Below are 20,584 nucleotides of genomic sequence, written 5' to 3'. Positions count from 1 at the left end.
TTAAAGAATGAGCAAAATAGTTAAGAACAGAGACCTGGAATCACAAAGGATAGGGCCTGAGTCCTGATTTTGCTGCATATTAGGTATGTAACCTTGGACAAAGCTCTAAACCTGAGTTTCTTTGCCTTTAAGCATTGTATGGTAAAACAGAGGGAAGACTCAAAAGAGGATAATTTTAGGAGGGTTTACTTACAAGGGAAAAAGGATCCCTGGTGGCACAGATGATTAAGAGCTTGGCTGCTAACAGAAAGGTTGGTGGTTTGAATCCACCAAGTGGCTCCTCAGGATAAAGACCTGGCGATCTACTTCCATAAAGATTACAGCCTAGAAAACCCTCTGGGGCAGTTCTGCTCTGTCACATGGGGTTGCCATGACTCTGAATCAACTAGACGGCACCTTACAACAACAACAAACATACAATGAACTGTTTACAAAAGTATGAGTGTGAGGGAACCACAAGGAATAGCAGATTGACACTGGACTTGACTTAGTAGCAGCTAGGCTATAAACACCCCTAAAGCCAACAGGATGAGGAGGGAGCACTTACTGGAACCCGGAGAGAGAGGCTGGTAGAGTCAGGTGCCTTGAGAGGAGCAGTTGCCTGCCGTCAGGTATATAATCCTCCTGAGAAGAGGTTGATGAGAGGGACCCAGAGGAGTAGACACTGTGTCTTCCATTTCCTCTCTTCTCCACCATCTCTGCAGAAGTCCTTATTGGCTGAACTTTACCGGAAGTCAGAGTTCAATAACTCGTGTATCTGTCCATAACAGGTCAGCCTCCCAGGGCACAGAGCAGAGTGGAGTGGCTCTAAAGTGGGTGAACTGAAGATGTCTAGCCCATCTGCCTAATGGGAGGTGAGGTTTAAGCAAGATAATGCAGTAAAGCACTTAGTGGAGTTCCTGACACCAAATAAGGACTCAACTGAAGTTAAACTAGAAAAACAAACTAGGATCTAGTAGTATATTTGCATAAATTTGTCAGTAGTAGATTAGATGACAAACTAAATAACAACAGGAAAGACTGGAAAGATGTAATAGTTCTTCCTGGAAGATAGGCCTGAGGCTGGAATAGAGGCAATGGAATGTCCTTTCAAGCATTTGGGCATGACAGTCTTTGAGTTGGGAAATTTAGATGTTATTAACTGTCTTAGTCATCTAGTGCTGCTATAACAGAAATACCACAAGTAGATGGCTTTAACAAAGAGAAGTTTATTCTCTCATAGTCCAGTAGGCTCCAGGGGAAGGCTTTCTCTTCTCTTGTCGGCTCTGGAGGAAGGTCCTTGTGATGCATCAGTCTTCCCTTGGTCAGCGCAGGAACCTCAGGTGCAAAGGATGCACTCTGCTTTGGCGCTGCTTTCTTGGTGGTATGAGGTCCCCATGTCTCTCTCCTCACTTTTTTTATATCTCAGAAGAGATTGGCTTAAGACACTATCTAATCTTGTAGACCTCATCAATATAACTGTCACTAATCCATCTTATTACATCATAGTGATAGAATATACAACACATACGGAAATCACATCAGATGACAAAAGGTAGACAATCATACGATACTGGGAATCATGACCTAGCCAAGTTGACAGATATTTTGGGGGGACACAATTTAATCCATGACGTTAACCATAAGCTTTTAGGCCTAGAAAAGTTGGGACTAAGTTTATTGTTTTTGAGTACCCATGGAGATGGCATTTGTAGATTATTTAAATGGTTTAATATATAAAATAATTGACACTTCAGAAACATTAGTGAGGAACATGGTGATTGTAAGTGCAAATAGGCAGATCCTTGACCACAGAAGCTTACATATTCTATATATGAAGAAAAACAGCCCAAAGTTGTTCTCTCTCCTGTTTGGCTGCCTCCCTCCACACAAACCATCTAATGAAATAGCCTGGCCAGCGAGCTCTCTGTGAAATTTCTAGATCTGAGCATAATTTTACAACTTGTTTGCCCCTCTGTTATTTTATAATCCTTATTTTAAAATCCTCTTTCTTCATTTTTACTTACTTACACTCCACGCTGAGAACAGTGGTGGTTCAGGGGTAGAATTCTCACCTTCAGTTCAGGAGACCCAGGCTCAATTCCTGGCCAGTGTACCTCATGCACAGCCACCACCTATCTGTCAATGGAGGTTTGGGTGTTGCTATGATGCCGAACGGGTTTCAGGAAGCTTCCAGACTAAGACTGACTAGGAAGAAAGGCCTGGTGATCTACTTCCAAAAATCAGCCCATGAAAATCCTATGGATCACAATGGTCCAATCTACAGCCAGTCATGGGAATAGTGCAAGACCAGACCGTGTTTTCATTCTGTTATGTGTGGGGTTGCCATGAGTCGGGGCCGACTTGACAGCAGCCAGCAACAACAGTATGCTCTGCTTCAGGTTAGGTCCATTCCTTCAGTACAGCCGCATAAACGCAGATTTCTATATAAAAAAAGAGCTAAGTCCAGAGGAAATTGGAATACATGTTAAGAAAATTGGCACAAGAAAAATAAATTTCTTGGGATTTTCTTAAAACTTTTTTTTTCTTTGAAAAGAAAGCCAAATAATAAAGTAAAACACACACAGTTGTTAATAAACAAAAACCTCAATTACCTAAAATCTAGTTCTTTCCAAGATGAAATAACTTTCCCTCTGTCTGCCTTTCCTAATTAAAAAAAAAAAAAAAAAAAAAACCCATTGCCGTCAAGTCTGTTCCGACTCATAGTGACCCTATATGACAGAGCAGAAATGCCCCAAAGGGTTTCCAAGGCTGTAATCTTTGTGATAGCAGACTGCCACATCTTTCTTCCTTGGAGCAGCTGGTGAGTTCGAACCACAGACCTTTCAGTTAGCAGCCGAACGCCTTTCCTAACAGGCACATTTCATTTAGCCCAGATCCTCATTATGGGAAATATTTACATATCCATCTCCTGGTTCAGGGTTTCCTTGGGCAGGGAAATATGTACTTGGTGGTTTCAGAAGCACTAAGGTTCATTTAGCCAAAAGCAGCAAATCTTTGAAAGTGAAATTTTCCAGGCGCTTAGCCCCTAAGTCAGCCTTGTGGGGATAGATGAGTTTGAATCTTATCGGCCCACAGAATGTCTCACAGCCTTTAAAAATGTCATCAACCATTCCCCTACGCAGCAGTGGCCTGGTGGTATTGCACCTCAGGGTAGGAGGCGTCCGAAGAATGACTGAACTGAGGCTGTTTTTCTAAACTTTATTAAATTTTTTACTTGCCAACAGCCCAATTCCTCACAGGCCTGGAGTCTGTTGATTCCTGTTCCTTTGTTCTTAAACTGGTTTCTAGGCTGGAGCGGTGTTTTGAACAAAGTTTGGCATTGTGGGAAGATTTAGGGCTCATTTGGGGACAGAACTCCCACTGTGGCTACCACCCTCTGGGTTGTTGAGGCTCCAGAACTGAGATCATTCGGCGCCATCCAGCTTTGCACCTGGGCTTTGAGAGTCAAGCCCGCCTGCCTTCTGCTCTGTTGATCACATACAGCTGCAGCCTCAAGCCCACCCTTCCCAGATTTCCAGTCCCAGCCAGAGCCTGCCCTGCCTCCAGCATGTCCAAGGTCTTTTCCTAAGTCTTTATCCAGCCAAACAAACTGGGAGACGGGCGTTACTGAGATATTGCATCTCAGAGCCAGAAAGAATATTAGAAATTTTTGAGTCCAGCCTCCTCATTTTTAGATGAGGAAATTTTGGCCCAAAAAATGTGTTAATGGTCAACTGACAGTCACATTAAGGACCCTGGTGGTACAGTGGTTAAGCGCTCCTTTGCTAACCAAAAGGTTGGTGGTTCAAACCCACCCAGCGACTCCACAGGACAAAGACCTGGCGATCCACTCCCTTAAGGATTACAGCCTAGAAGCTCAACCACGTATACGGGATTAAATGGGCACACCAGCCCAGGTACAAGGACGAGAAGGCAGGTGGGGACAGGAAAGCCGGACGAATAGAAATGGGGAACCCAAGGTCGAGAAAGGAAGAGTTGACACATCATGGGGTTGGCGACCAATGTCACAAAACAATGTGTGTGTTTAATGAGAAATGAATTTGCTGTATATCTTCATTTAAAGTATAATTTAAAAAAAGATTACAGCCTAGAAAACCCCATGGGGCATTTCTATTCTGTCATAGGGGGTAGCTATGAGTTGAAACTGACTCAACAGCACCCAACAACAACAAAATTTGCATTGGCATTGAGAGCAGAACTGGAGTGAGAATCTGTGATTCTATGGTATGAATTGTATTTAGGGTATTTAATCAAAATTTCTGCTCATATTAAGTTTGTCAGATATATACTGGTGCCTCCAGAACAATACGTGGTTTGCCCCAGCATCCTAATGATCTTTTAAAAATCAACTTAGAAATGGTTCAGTGGCTAAAATGGATGACAGTATTATTGTGGTGCCAACCCCTGCTGATCTCACCTATTAATGGGCAAGACTGTTGTCATTTGCTGTCAAGTCAGTTCTGACTGATGGCAACCCTAGAGGACAGAGTAGAACTGCCCCATAGGGTCTCCTAGGTTGTAATCTTTATGGGAGCAGATTGCCAGGCCTTTTCTCTCGTGGAGCCACTGGGTGGGTTCAGACCCCCGACCTTTCGGCTAGCAGCTGAGCACTTAACAATTGCACCACCAGATCTCCTTAATGGGCTAGACTATAACCCTTCAAATACCCAATTTGGGCATTGCAGGCTAGGGCCAATATGGCAACAAGGTTATAGAATTTCCTTTTCTTGCTATGATGATTTTTGAAATAAAATGAACCTAGAAGGGTCCTGAAATGTTTACTAAGCATATATTTTGTTTACTTGTTTTCTACCAACCCACCATATACTCACAGAAAAGAAGATCATAGCATTTATACAAAGAAGGCTGTTGGGTAGGTTTTTAGGATATATTGGACTTGGTGGCCAATAATGTGCAAAGAGTTAAGGTGAACATAAACATCTGTATTTATCTTTGATCATTACTGAGTTAACCATTTCTGCTATTTGTTAAATCAGAATTTTACTTCTTTGCCGCCCATAGAATGTGTGATTTCGTTACTGAGATTATCCTTGTAGCACACCCAGTGCAGATTTCTTTAAATTCAGTTGATAAATATCTCTTTCCTCCAGGCAAAATCTAAAACCACCACTTTTGATACAAAAAAGTTTCAGATCCTTATGCCATCTTGTCTTCCAGGCTCTGTGGCTACCCTCCTTTTTATGATGAAAATGACTCCAAACTCTTTGAACAGATCCTCAAGGCAGAATATGAGTTTGACTCTCCCTACTGGGACGACATCTCTGACTCAGGTAGGTCTCGTCAGCTCCCAGTGGGCAGCCCCTGGAACCCCCACAACCACACCATCTGACCCTGGTAGGCCCAGTGGGCCCTTGAACCTGGGGGTCAGAAGGGCCCTAAGGCTCCCAAAGAAGTTTCATGAGCTACACATTTGGGTTGGACTTGCAAAGCTGAGGAGAGATTGGTGCCGTCTGATCTGAGCCAGGCTGAGGGATGGGGGGCTCACTTACGCACCACTCCTAGCCCTGGTCTGGATGCTCCAGGAGTGAAACAATATTACCCCAAAACCAAATCTGTTGCGACAAAACCAAACTCATAGTGATTCTACAGAGCAGAGTAGAACCGCCCCCATAGGGTTTCCAACAAGTGGCTGGTGGATTCGAACCAAAAGGTTAGCAGCTGAGCTCTTAACCAATGCCCCATGAAGCAATATTAGCTAACATTTATTGTGTACTTACTGTGTGCTGAACACTATAAGTTCTGTACATGTATTAACTCACTTAGTCCTCAGGACAAATTATCAGGTGGGTCTTACTATTATCCCCATTTGACAGATGAGGAAACAGAGGCACCACAAGGTTAAATAACTTGAAGAAAGTCACACAGCTAGCAAGTGGCACAGCTGGGATTTGAACCCAAGTCCTTACTCTAGAGCCCATGTCTTAACTACTATGCCACACTGAAATGTTCCCAGGGAAGTTTGCCATTTCTTACTTAGGGGTAAAGATCAAAATCCAAGGCCCAAGTATTTTGATTAAACCTCTCTGAGCCATGAGTTGGAGCTGTCTTGACAGCAGCTAACAACAAGTGGACTGCAGACGGTGCTTCTTAAAAGTTTTGTATCCCCAGCGCCTAGCCCAGGACCTGGCAGGCTTACTAGGTGCTCAGTGAATTTTGTAGAATCAGCGATGTCTGAAACATGTAGGGACGTCTAAAAAAACAGCACTCTCAAGCAGTGGGGAGCTCAATGAGAGGCATAGTATTATGAAGATATTTTATCTCTTCTTTAAACAGAAGGTGTCACTGGCTGCTGGAGAGAAGGAACTTGGGGCTGGAGAGCCAGGGTCCCGGGCCTCACTTACCTGGTGTCCTAAGCCTTGGCTTCCCTTTTTCCCAAGTGCTGGTACTGCTTGCCCTTTATGTCCAAGTACAGTAGGACAAGTGGAGGGCTGATCTCATATTTTCCAGGCCATACACTCTATTCTCAAAGACCTAGTGGTGTCATATTGTTGCATTTCAAGTCACCAACTCATTCCTTCCCTTGTGCTTTGTTTTTAAACAGCTAAAGACTTCATTCGGAATTTGATGGAGAAAGATCCAAATAAAAGATACACATGTGAGCAGGCAGCTCGGCACCCATGGTAAGAAAAGTCACCCTGTGTAAAGACCATGTCATCTAATGCTTTCCCAGAATAAATTTTCTCTGGGCTGTTCTGGACTGTGAAATCCACAGCTAATAATTCCATCTCATTCTGGCTGGTGGCTCTACTCCTTCCCCTGAGCCAAAAGTTGACTCTTTTGTTCCCTGGGGACACAGTATTCTGATTACACCAATGAGAAATTAAGTGCACAAAAGATAGCTGTAGCTTTTTCACTTTATGTAAAGTTTTTTAGGGTTGTTTTTATTGAAGATAATTGCTCACTGAGGTATTAAGACTGGAGATTATTCCTTGAGTTTATTCCTCTGTAGTTAGATGAATTGAAGTTATACTTTTTTCCTTTAAGATACATTTCATGTTAGTATTTCTTCAACTCCAGAGGGAGTAATTGATAGTTTATGGCATTCTACACGCTGTTTTCAGCAGTGTGCTTTAAGCTACACCTGTTTTGATGCTACCGACTAGTTGTGAATCCAGCTTCATTATCTACCAGCTGTGACTTTGGGTTTATACTTCTCTGAGCGTCAATTTTTTTCATCTTTAAAATGAGAATAACAATATTTAAAGTACAGGGTTGACTCAAAGAATAATTGAGATAATGCATCTATAGGGCTTAGCACAATATCTGGTACATAATAAATGCTTAATTAATTGTAGCTATTAGATACCTTGGAAGAAAGGCCTGGTAATCTACTTCTGAAAAATCAGCCATTGGAAATCCTGTGGAGCATACGGGGTTGCCATGAGTCAGAATCAACTTGATGGCAACTGGTTCTGGTTATTATTAAACCACCATGAGTGATCCATATTGAAACAAATGCCAAGAATAGCAAAATAGCCAATAAAAATAAATGGAGTAAACCTTGGGTTCAGCAGAAATTCCCTCCAGGAAGCTCTCTAGGAAACTGTGCCCCTGTCTAGTCTACCATCTTCTGTACCATTTTTCTCAAGTCTTATATGCTAGTTAGCCTTCCAAAGGAGATCTGCTTAAAGGTACTGATCTCAGTGAACTCAGTTCCACAGTGTTCTAATGTATAATAATGGCTGGTGTTCACTGAGCACTTGTTATGTTCTAGGCACTGTGCTGATTGCTTTAAAATAGTATCTCATTTTTTCCACATAATTAACCCTGTGTAGGTTTTATCTCCATTTCAGACATGAGGAAATAGAAAGGTAAAGTAACTTAGCAAGGATTACACAACTAGCTAATGGCAAAGCCAGGATTCCAGCCAGAACTGATTCCACTGCTTATGCTCTTCACAACAGCTCTGAAAGGAGAAGTAAAGGGGAAGAAAGAGAGAGTTTGGGGGAGAAGGAAGGAATTTTCTGAAAAAGTGGACAGTGCTGAGCCTACATCATCTTGATATACGTATATGAATTGTATGTATGTATGTATATGTATATGAGTCCCAATGACACAGTGGTTAAGTGGTGCTCAGCTACTAACCAAAGGTTGGCGGTTCAAACCCACCCAGCGGCTCCATGGGAGAAAGACATGGTGATCTGCTTCCATAAAGATTACAGCCAGGAAAACCCTAGGGGGAAGTTCCACTTCATTACATAGGGTCGCTATGAGTCGGAACCAGCTTGATAGCACCCAATAACAATATGTATATGCATGTGTATATGTATATATATATATATTTAATTTTATTGTGGTAAAATATATATAACAAAAAACTTGCCATTTTAACCATTTTTACATTTACAATTCAGTGACATAAATTACATTCACCATATTGTGCTACCATATCTTGATATTTTTTAATGTAACTTTGAACAGTAGCTCAAAGTGACAACGAAGATAGTAGAAGTTTTCTTACTTTATAAACTATAATGCTGTAAAAAACTGTTGAGATAATCTCATAGAGGAGGAGAATGAGCTCAAAAGAGTGAAGTGATTTGCCTCCTAGTGCTTATTCACTAATCCAGCCCCGCTCTGTAGAAGCCAGGAAGGCCAGTGAAAACCTAGTCTCTTCTTCACCAAACATTTTTGAGGAACCAAAGAAGGGAGAGATCAGCTTTACTGAGAGAGGTGTGAGTAGGGCAGAGTCTGCTCTGCAGAAACCAGAAAGACTTCCCTGAGTTGTTGATGCCCACGCTGAGTCTTACAGGATGAGAAGGCTTCCACCAGGCAAGCCAGCATTCAGAGGGAATTCCACACAGGACAAGCAACCTGGGCTATGCCATAGGGGCTTAACACTTCACACCCACTCATGGTGTCACAGGCATTTGGTGTTTCTGGAGTAAGAGTGGACAAAGAAGAGGGACCAGAGATGCGACTAGAAAGGAAAGCAGGAAGTAGCAAGATTCTGTTGTGAGTTCTCCTATAGACGAAATCCAAGTCCTGGGTAACCTCAGGCAAACTACTTAACCCTTTGGGACTCATCTGTAGAACTGAGATAATAAATAACAACAGTGTGTACCCTATAGGTCTTTTGAAGCGTTGGATTAAATGAGATAATACATGTAAAGAAAAAAAGTACCTGGCACAGAATAAATTCCAAGTATATATGAGTTGCCATTATTTTATTGTGCTGTACTAAGGAATTTGTGCTTATACTTTGGTCAGTGGGGACCCCAGCAATTTTTAAGCAGGGTTATCAGATTTGTATTTTAGAAAGCTCAACCTGGCTGCAGGGTAGAAGATGAGTTGTAGGAGATGGGGCATGGGATGGTAGCAGGAAGGGGCAGATCAGAGGTGGAAGGAGGCTGTCCTAGAGAAGGATGGTGGAGGGCTGCCCAAAGGCAGCACAACAAGGACAGACAGGGAAGGAGAGGGCTATGAGAGACACTCAAGGCGTGGAGAAGTTACAGGTCTTGGGCAGAGCACTGGTGGGGTATACACTGAGGCAAAGAGGGAGCTAAAATCATTCCCAAGTTTCCAGTTTAAGGGACTGGAGGGATGATTATGCTGGGGAGAGAAGCAGATTTGAGTGGAAGAGAATGAGTTCAGCTTTGGGCGTGCTGAATTCAAAGTCTCGGAATCATCTAAATCTAGAGCTATGAGACAGTTTGCTGTTATGAGCCTGGAGCTCAGGAGAGGCCAGGCTAGAGATGAAGACTTTGGAGTCACCAGCATGTACCACACTGTAAGATTTACTAGCATTTGAGCTGCACAAGCAGACAGAGGTGAGTTTTTTTTCTCCCCAGTGCTTTATAATTTTTACTACACATTTTAAAGTTCTCAAGAAGTCAAACATTGGAAAGTGATAAAAACGAATGTATTCAATTCAAGTGTTACCAAAACTCCACACATGCCTGCATTTATGATATGCTTGTCTCTTTTATATAAAATTACCTGGGCAAAGGAGAACACAGATTCAGCTGAGAGCTGACAGAAAGTAGAATAATTATTCCAGTGATGCATAGCCTTTCAGTATCACCATTCTGGAAACTGTGGTCTCGGCGTATCAGTTATATCCGGAGAGTATCATTTGTTATTCTGCACTTACTCTTTCAACTTAATCAGGGCCACCTAGGGCTGGGAGAAACCAAAACCAAACCCATTGCTGTTGAGTCGATTCTGACTCAGAGCAACCCGGTAGGACAGACTAAAACTGCCCGATAGGGTTTCCAAGGCTGAAATCACAGACTGCCACATCTTTCTTCTGTGGAACGGCTAGTGGATTCGAACCACCAACCTTTCAGTTAGCAGCCAAGCACATAACCATTGCACCACCAGGGCTCACAGACACCTTTCCTTAGTTTCCAAACAGGCCACTCCAGTCAGGAGAGGGCTGTTTTCAAGGCTCTCCTAGTAGAAAGCAGCCAGCTCATCTTGGCAGATGTTCCCCAAGCCTCTTTCTCTTGTGGTGCATGGTAAGGAACAAACAGGCAGCTGGCTGATGGCCAGAGAGCAGGGGACTGCAAGTGGCAGGGTGGAAATCCATTCAGGACATCTTTGATTCACAGTAACAGGGAAGAACCTTGACATAGTCCATTTATCCAGTTTGAGTTGTTCTGAACCTTTGTCTCCATCTTCACTGACAAGAACACTAAAGTGACAGTACTGAGCATCAGGACCACAGGTTGCGCTCAGCCAGCTCCAAGACTTATGACGAGCAAGGGCAGTGTGCCCACCTTGGGGGAACACATGCACCTTCCAGGTCAGGGTGGCATCTGCAGCCTCTCCTAAATATTCACTGAGACCCCATCTGCTCTTCTGGGCTCCATCCACAGAACAGCTATTAGAACAGTTGGAAAGATGGAAAAGCTGGGAATTCTGGTTGTCCACAGGGATTGTGAAGCATTGTCTGGGATACCCACCAGGCATCACCAAGCCTATTTTGAGTAAGTGGTTAGAAAAACACAGTATCAGAGCTGTGGAGGTAGAGCAAACCATATACAAAGAGCAAAAACACAAAAAGAAAGGAAAGATGATGATGATGATGATCTGTGAGCAGAGAAGAATAGTAAGACAGGCCTCAAAAGGGTGTGATTTTTATCAATGCCATCTACATTGTTTGTTGTTGTTGTTTTATTGTTGTGTACCGTCAAGTGGATTCTAACTCATAGTGATCCCATGTGACAGAGTATAACTGACCCATAGGATTTTCTAGGATGTAATCTTTATGGAAGCAGATTGCCAGGTCTTTTTCCTGCAGAGGCACTGAGTGGGTTTGAACTGCCAACCTTTTGGTTAGGAACTGAGAGTTTCCCATCATTTAGTACAGGGGTTAAGACTGGAAGGTAAGGGAGAATATGAGACAAGAATCAAAGGTATGTACCCAAGTTTTACATATGTGTGTGTATATAAGGTTTATAAAGAAAACTTTCTGTATCAGATGTATTTGTCAATTCCTAGGACAATCTAGGTGAAAACTAAGATCCTTTCCAATTCTAAGACTTGGTGGCTCCCATTTTCTTTTGATGACTAATTCTGAAGTTCATAACACTGAGCATCAATCAATGAGTGTCATATATTGTCATTGTAAACTTCCTGGGTATCCTGTTTTCATGGCAGTGCCTATTTGAGGAAGACCATACTATGCTATTGTGGCCCAAGCCCCCTTCTGCCCAGCTCAATTTTTCCCCAGCCACGGTACACCCTAGGACTGTGGGAAGTGAGCATGAAGCATTCCTAAAATAAGTGGGCATTTGCATTTTCCTTACATATCAGCTCATGTGAACCTACAGAGAACTGTAGGAAGCAAACTACAGGGAACAAGACCGAGGCTCAAAGCGTTTCAGGCCACGCTGCCGACGGGCAGTGGAGCCCGAGTCCTGGAGCCCCGGGCTCCCCATCACCAGACTGTTTGCTTTGGAGCACGGGGCTCTGCCCTGAGGCAACACTCAGCCCAGGGAATTCCATACTTCCTACCACTTCTGCCCTGTTGTCTCCAAGAAAGAGCTGGCCACTGACAAGTTTGAACTGGCATAATTTTCTGAGGACACAGCTTTTAAAAATGGTATAGGAGGAAGCACTCACAGGAGCTCCCTAGGAGAAAAAGCTTAACCAAGACTTCTACAGTTCCCCATGGGCCTCCTCATTACTCCTATTTAGGATGCGTTTGCCTGTTCGTCTGTCCTGTTTCTGTCTCATTGATGTGTGTCTGGGAAAAGGAGACAGTTGACAGTTATTGGAAATAAAAATCTGATTCTCTACAGTTAATTTCCTAGTGTCATCTTGGAATGTATTTTCATCCTTGCTGGAAAAAAGAGGGGAGTGTATTTGGGGGAGAGTTGCTGGAACTCTCAGACTAAAGTATTTTAAACTTAGGTCCAGTGTTACACAGAGTGCATGTCTTCAGTTCTAAAGTGAAAGGCTGGGTGGGCAAGAAAATATTCTTTATTCAGGGATAATTTCTTGTGTGACTAAGCCCTAAGCATTTCCTTTCACTTCCCAGAACAGTTGCAAGTAATAGCCTATGGCATCCAGGCTGTTTCATGCCAGGGCAGTCTGGGTATGTGAGATGAAAGCTTTCCCCACTTACCAGTTACCTTCCAGCCAGGGAGGATGTGGACAGTCTCTGGCATCTGCCCCTTAACTTTTCCCAAATTCAATAAACTATTTCTTAGGCATCCATGCCAACCTAGAATTTAACAGTTTGGTTCTAAAGAAGGGGAAGATGGAAGGGTCAAAGCCCAGAAGAGGCTGAAACTGGAGGGGGTGGCCAAGTGATGGAGCATAAAGGGAGGATGATGTTTAGGTTGAGAAAGGTCTGTGTGAGAGAAGAATGAGCTGTGAATTGACCTCCTGGTAATTAGTAAGATGAGATTGTAGGCCAAGAGGGAGAAGTGGGAGGTGTGAGACTTAAAAAGAGAGAGAGAGAGATTAAATGGGAGGATGATTGAGCAGAGGGAGAAGATAGTAGGATGAGGGGAGACCCCAAGGAAAGAAGTCAAGAGCAAACCTAACTTCTTCCCTGACAATAGAAGAAGGCTAAGGAATAAGCAAGAACTAAATAAGATTGCCCAGTAATATCAAGGACGCAGCTGAATGTAGACTGGACCTAGTCCTTACAGTACCAGGAATTTTTCCAGGAAATGCAGGAGTAGAAGATATACCAAGTGTGGTTGAACTAAGGCCGGGAATCCCCTCTCCAAGCTCAAGAGAAGGTGAGGGGGCACAGCGTCATGGGTGTGGGTGAATAGAATGTTGTAGAGCTAGGTCGGAGCCAAAGAAAGCTGTGAACCCAGGACTGTGAGCAGGGCCCATCAGGCAGAGGTCCTGGTGAGGGCTGAGAGTAGGGGCCTCAAGTATGACAGAGGTGGAAAGCAGGGTCTCTGAGTAGGGATCTGGTGGTCAGGCCAAACAGGGAACAAGCTTGAGACCACAGAGGTGAAGGATTGCTGGTAGAAAGCTAATGTGGAGGGAGAGGGGTTTAGAAGGAGGGAGAAGGATGGGATACTGTGAATGCAGGTTGTGTTGTCATAGTGAATTCTGGGGTGGAGAAAAGAAAATGGGAGCCACATACTAATGTCAACCAGGAAGATGTTGGTGGGTCCTGGGGAGGATATAGAAGGTGGAATAGACCTTGGTAAAAATTTGATGGATTTAAACCATTGGTAGTGGTAGTGGCAATGGATCATGGGCTTCGAGAAGAGCCATAGGATGAAATAAGCAGCCTGTAAGGGGCAGTGGCAAGCCACCCTGTCAGGAGCCTGAGGAAAAGGATAGGAAAGCAGCTTGGGACCTAGTGTCAGAGCCCCCAGAGAAACACTTCTGAAAAACATCTTTGCTTCTGTTTCAGGATTGCTGGTGACACAGCCCTCAACAAAAACATCCACGAATCTGTCAGTGCCCAGATTCGGAAGAACTTCGCAAAAAGCAAATGGAGAGTAAGTCTTGTGCTTATTAAATTCTCACTGAATGCAGCCACTCTCGTGAAACTCACTGTACAATTTCAGCATTTCTTATAAAGGTTACTATCTCTTGAGTCAGAGCGCCGGTAGCACTGTGATTAAGTGCTCGGCTCCTAACCAAAAGTTTTTCGGTTCAAACTCATGAGCTGCTATGCGTGGTGGTCTGATTCCTTTAAAATTTACAGCCTTGGAAACTATAAGGCAGTTCTCCTCTGTCCTGCAGGGTTGCTGTAAGGTCATTATGAGTTGAAATCTACTCGATGGCAATGGGTTTTTTTATTACTCGAGTTTGGACTAAATTCTCCAGAACCTCACCAAAATAATTTTGCTGATTGTAACAAATAAAGATTTGGAGTATTATGGTGTGAGAAGGATAAAGTATGTGACTTAATTCCCTTCTGTGATTTAAAAACAGCAATAGTGCCAGCTCTTATTCATTTGTTATTTCTTAAACAGCATAATCTACCTTGTATTTCTTCACTTTGTTCACACTTTGAATAGTCAACTTTATTAAAGAAGTGCTATGAGGAAAAACGAATTCCCTAGGTGGCTGCTAACCAAAAAGTTGGAGGTTCAAGTCCACCCAGAGGCAGCTTAGAAAAAAGGCCTGATGATCTACTTCTGAAAAATCAGCCACTAAAAACCCTATGGAGCACATTTCTACTTTGACACATATGAGTTGGCATGAGTCACAGTTTTTTGTTTTTTTTTTTGTTTTTGTTTTTTTTGAGAGAAAAGAATCAGAAATCTGAATTGAGCTCATCAGTATTTTCTGGTAAAAATGTGATGGATTTAAACCATTGAAGTTTGTGACCAGCAGTTGATTACCTAAACTCTGTGTTCTAATTAGTGCGGGTAGTTAAGAGCCTGCTGTTTTGCCACAAAACCCACCAGGGAGAGTCTATATAGAAATAAAACTAATTTCACTGACCTAGTTTATTCACAAAGGAGCCCTGGTGGGGTCACAGTTAAGTGCTTGCCTGCTAACTGAAAGGTCTGCGGTCTGAACCCACCAGTGGCTCTGCAGGAGAAAAGACCTGGCGATCTGCTCCTGTAAAGATTGCAACCTAGGAAACCCTATGGAACAATTCTACTGTGTCTTGTAGGGTCGCTATGAGTTGGAATCGACTCGACGACACACAACAACAACAATTTATTTAGAGGAATTGTTATTATTTATAATAAAAGTAGTACCAATAATAGAAAAATAAAAACTATTTTAAAATATCACATTTTACAGTAGCATAATTTGCCTTTTATTGTAAATATCATTTCTCTTAACTTATGGTGAGAATTGGTTTACATTTATCTTAAATATTTATTATAGCAGAAGAAAAAAATTTTTTTTAAACCTTCAAAATATATTTTGATGGGAGGTGTCAAATAAATTAGTTTACTTTTGGAAGAAAGATCAAATCAACATGCATTTCCTTTATAGAGTATCATGAGAATGCTTAAGAAGTTTAAAATGCTTAGGGTAACGGGGAAAATTACAGGACACAGTCTGAGTCTTTTCTAATTAGCCAGAATATTTTGTCTGCTTTTTTGTTTCTTAAATTTCAGCAAGCATTCAATGCCACGGCCGTCGTGAGACATATGAGAAAACTACATCTTGGCAGCAGCCTGGACAGTTCAAATGCAAGTGTATCGAGCGGCCTCAGCTTGGCCAGCCAAAAAGATTGTGCGTATGTAGCAAAAAACAGAACTCTTCAGCTGGCATTTAAGTACATTCTGGGGTGGGGAGGGGGGAACTCTCATTTGCTGAGTACCTACCTGCTGTTTGTCAGGCACTTTTAATACTTTATCCCATTTAATACTCATAACAACCTTGGACGTAGGTATTATTATTTCCATTTACAAGTGAGAAATCTGTAGTTCAAATTGTACGCAGCCAGGTCTGTCTGGATAAGGCCCGGGTGCTATCTGATACACCTCCCTCCCCTCTGATCAGCTTCTCACTATGGAGTCACTCTTAGGGATTGAGGACAGGGTTGCAAAGAGTCAGAACAGCCTGATCCCATTGTCTTTTAATACATTTTTTTTGATGAGGACGATGATAATTTGAGCTAATTTATATGAAATCATTGGCTTTGCAATAAAGCAGATGAAATAGTCGTTCATTATCCTTCAACTTTGCATTGCATATCACATCAATGAAGGCACATTCCATTCTACATATTTCTCTCTCCCCCCACCCCCCCACCCCCCACCTTGATGTGTCTTTCTCTAATAGATTTATCTTAATGTCATATTGGGCCATTCCAGTCACTCCTCTCTACTTTAGATCTGTTGCCTTGATCTTCTCCCATCAGCCCTCCTCTCCCTAACACTGAGCAGTTCTTCAGCTCTTCCCAGCTCTATTAGTTTCCTAAAGAGCCCTGGTGATGCAGTGGTTAAGCGTTTGGCTGCTAACCAGAAGGTTGGCAGTTCGAACCCACCAGCCAGTCTGTGGGAGAAAGATGTGGCAGTCTGCTTCCATAAAGATTTACAGCCTTGGAAACCCTATGGGGCAGTTCTGATCTGTCCTACACTTCTTATAATGATAGTATATATTCCACATCCAGCTCAGTGCCTAGTACACAGTAAATGCTCAATAAAAGGAACTTACTGTATTATGGTAGAGTCCTGGTGGCACAGTGGTTAAGAGTTTGGCTGCTAACCAAAACGTCAGCAGTTCAAACCCACCAGCCACTCCTTGGAAACCCTATAGGGCAGTTGTACTCTTGTCCTATAGGGTCGCTGTGAGTCGACTCAACGGCGATGGGTTTTTTGGTTATTATATTATGGCAACTTAAACCATGTAGTTTTCTAATACAAAGCTATTATAATTATTATAGTGAAAAAAGGAGAGGAGATTTGAGCCTAAGAACAAAGAATTTTGACACAAATATTTTCCTGTAGTAGATGTCTTAGTTTCCTAAGGCTGCCATAATAAAAAATACCACAAGTGGGTGGCTTTTAAGAACAGAAATTTATTTTCTCACAGTTCTAAAGGCTAGAAGTCCAAATTCAGGGCATCAGAAGAGCCAGGTTCCATCTCTCTCTCTCATTCTGGGCATTTCTTGGCATTGCTTGGCTGCTTGTAGATGTACCCTCACATACATCTGTCTCCCCCATCTGTGTCTGTCTCTGACTATGCTCTTTTTATAAGACACCACTCCGAAGGGATTAGGTTTAGGACTCACCCTGCTCTGGTATGTCCTCATTAATGTAAAACACAAAACCCCTATTTCCACAGAAGGTCATATTTATAGGTACACGGGTTGGGACTTCAGTATAACTTTTTGTGGGTTCCAATTCAACCCATAACAGTAGGTAAAAATTTAGAGTCAAGTGCATGAAGTTTGGCCCCTCACAAGCCCAGACCATCTGATAGATACCCTTGCAGTGGGAAAGGGGGTCGAGTATTTTCTCTAACTACAAAAACCCTTCTGAAGCTTTGATCCCCCTTGTATCCACTGTTCCCCTCCAGGCCTGGCATCCTCCACCCTCTGTAGTTTCATTTCCTCCTCGGGGGTCTCAGGAGTTGGAGCTGAACGGAGACCAAGGCCCACCACTGTGACGACGGTGCATACTGGCAGCAAGTGACTGGCTCTGGAGGCAGGGCCCGGGGGCGGGGCCTGGGGTGGAGCCTCAGGAGGGGCCAGGGAAGGGGTGCCCCCACGGCCGCCAGTGCCAAGAGCCCCTCCAGAGCTATCTCACCTTGCATGGTGCACCTTCCTGCACAGGACTGGAAGACAGAAGTTTTTTTATGGCCATATTTTATACTGCAATTCTGAAGTGTTCATTTCTCACAAACTGTACTGACTCAAGGGGAGCTGATTTAATAGGATCTGGTGCTGTATATATGAATCTTGCAAAGCTCTAACTGAACGGACCTTCTTATTCCTCACCCCAACTCCCTGTCATTTCCACTCTTCTCAGTGTAGGTAACCGTCTATGTTGTATTTTTTCATTAATGACAAAAAAGGTTTCAACTGGATTATTTAAATATTGGTAAATATTGTGCATCAGGTTCTTTTTTTTCTTTTAAGAAGTATGTCCTTTCTAGTTACATGACCTCTATTTTTTATTCCTCAATAAGTAGAGATTTATGTTAACCCTTTAAAAGATTTTTTCCCCCTGGGAGGAGAATTTAAAGGTATTTTTAAAAATTCTAATAAGAGGATCAAGCATCTGTCTCCAAGGCTAAGAGCGCACTTTACTTCTATTCCTTCTCTTTTCCTCCCGTTTCTTGGGAGGGACAGCTAAGTCCCGCAGGGTTGTCTTCTCCATGAAGTCTTTGTGGGGCAACCTGCAGAAAACCCTTCCTAGCAGCTCCTCCAAAAAACTCCACGCCAACCAGAGACCCTAGTGGCAGCAACTCATCAGTGGTCAGAAATAAACCTGCTCCCCCGAGACCCAGGGCTAAATTTTGCAGGCTGACCTGGCTGTGAATGAGGTACCCTACAAAGCAAAGGTGCCAGAGCCTCCTTTACAAAAGGAATGATTTGCCGTTTTGTTTAAAGGGAACTTCACACACGCAGCTCTTTTCTCATGAGGGGTAACACAGCTGAAAGCTCTGCTCTCAGGCTATGCAGTCAGAAAATTAACCCCTCTCTCTGTGTGTGTTTGTGTGTGTGTGTGTTTTTTAATGCAATTCTAAACTAACACTTAAAATAGCCTCCAACTCACCCAAGTTTTTCCTCCAAATGTTTGCCCTATTCTTAGTATGAATGCTATCCGAGGGAGGGGAGAGGGATGGCTTTGGAAGAGAATCCATTTGTCTGGGGTGCTAAGGGAAGGTGACTTGCCAAGCAAGCAGGACACTGGCCACCTCAGAGATGGCCATAGAGCACCTTAGCCAGGCCCAGCTGGGCTTGAAGCCAGTCTTGTGAGCAGGGGAATCTGAAAACCAAAGACCTGTGGTGGTAGGGTCTCCAACCGTCCCAGTTTGCCTGGAACTTAGTCATTTACCGGGACACCAGACTTTAACTGCTAAAACCAGGAAAGTCCCAGGCAAAGCAGACCAGTTCATGGATAGTGGGCAGATAGAGTGGCCACAGTGTGAAACCCAGGGCAAAACCACTTTTCAAAGAAGCTTCAATGATAAGCTCTTGTCGAGCCGAGCAGGTGGCTCCAGGTACCAGCTTTGCAAAAGCCCTCCTGCCCATCCAGCACCTGTTACAGCCATCACACCCATTCAGTCAGAGTCTGAAGTCTTCACAGTCAGCCTTGAACCTGCTGAGGGTCTTGGGAGCTCTGCCTGATACTGCAACGACTATCCTGGGGCCGACTTCCCTGGCTGTTGCCCCTGTGCCCTTCTCCTACAGCTGGACAGACTCGGCAGGTCCTGCTGGTCAAATCATTTTTGTCACTTCCACACCTTTGCATGTGTCCAGGCCAAGATGTTTCAGTAATGCTCACTCCCTCCCCCCCACCACCACACACACATAGTGTTATTCAGTTCAGCAGTTAGAATGTGTATAATGGCAGTACTAGTGTATATGAGTGCAGCTGGAAAGCCAGGCAGCTGGTCCACCACTGTCCTCACATGTGTTAGGGGCACGCAGCCACTTGACAGGAATCCTGCTTGGAGTCTGCCACACATGCATACAGAGAAAAGCAAGCCATTACTCTGAAATGTGTAAAAGGGCTGGGAAAGTTGATTAAATAACAACAGACCCAGTTAATAAGCAAGCATCACCAAAGTTTGATATGCATCAACCCCTCACCTTCAGAAGGACAATGACATAAATATTGTAAACAATATTTGAGAAATATTTGAGAAAACTGCAGAATCTCTCCAGGAGTTTTATTAACATGTCTCTTATTAACCAGTATAATGGAAACATTCAAGTTCATAGAGTATAAGAAAAAAAGTTGATTGATAGAATGTTGCAAGGGGACCTGAATTTGGTACCTGTCATGTGCTTGAATAGTCATGGGCTCTTTGTGCTGTGTGCTGTACACAGTCATTTGCATTTAGAAAGCAAGATTTGAAGCCAAATTCTATTACTGGCGATAAAAATATTTTCTGGAGCTCATATACAGGATGCATGGAATATGCCATTAGTCTGAAAGGATGTCTAACCTGAAAAGACCAGAGTAGCTGAGAGATAGATGCACCCTGTTGCAAGTGTCCTTTTTGCTGCTTGAAGTCAGTCCTTGGCCATGTTCCAGCTCATCTGTCACACATCAGGTCTCAGTAACACAGTACCAGGAGGTGGAGACTGGCTTCAGGCCAGCAGTACACTCTGCTGGGCATGACATCAGAGCAGGCCCAGGCTACCTTTTAGGTTATTTCCTATTGTTTCAGGAAGAGGAGAAAATAAATACCACACAGAAGAGCTTTTGCTCTTGAGGGAGCCTTAGTGGTAAAAGGATAAAGAGGTTCTGTTTCAAATGTACTTGGTATAGTTGATGTCTTATTACAAAACGGGAGGAGAATCCAGAATGTACATTTTAAGACCTGGCAAATGGGATGGCATAGTCCTAGGACCCTTACTGATGTCAGATTCAACAGGTATTAGCCGAGCATTTAATACGTGCAACCAGGCTAGATGCGCCCTTGAAGCCAGTGCATTGGCCAAGCTCAGGGTAGACACATCCCAGGCTTCTTTTCTAACCCCAAA

General features: G+C 43.3%; 1 protein-coding gene across 1 annotated transcript in view; it reads left to right on the top strand.

Annotated features, from left to right (window-relative positions):
• Nucleotides 1-19,390, top strand: part of CAMK1D (calcium/calmodulin dependent protein kinase ID) — a 550,843-nt gene extending 531,453 nt beyond the window's left edge. The window contains exons 7-11 of the mRNA XM_004379682.2: nucleotides 5,182-5,294; nucleotides 6,566-6,644; nucleotides 13,859-13,946; nucleotides 15,534-15,651; nucleotides 17,443-19,390. Of these exons, the coding sequence (XP_004379739.1) occupies nucleotides 5,182-5,294; nucleotides 6,566-6,644; nucleotides 13,859-13,946; nucleotides 15,534-15,651; nucleotides 17,443-17,558 (514 nt within the window). The 3' untranslated portion in view covers nucleotides 17,559-19,390. The remainder of the gene's footprint in view (nucleotides 1-5,181; nucleotides 5,295-6,565; nucleotides 6,645-13,858; nucleotides 13,947-15,533; nucleotides 15,652-17,442) is intronic.
• Nucleotides 19,391-20,584: the final 1,194 nt, after the last annotated feature.

Source organism: Trichechus manatus, unplaced genomic scaffold, assembly GCF_000243295.1.
Source record: "Trichechus manatus latirostris isolate Lorelei unplaced genomic scaffold, TriManLat1.0 scaffold00067, whole genome shotgun sequence".
In the NCBI taxonomy this organism is placed as follows: domain Eukaryota; kingdom Metazoa; phylum Chordata; class Mammalia; order Sirenia; family Trichechidae; genus Trichechus; species Trichechus manatus.
Note: the sequence above shows the minus strand (reverse complement) of the source record. Positions and strands in the feature narration are given on the sequence as shown.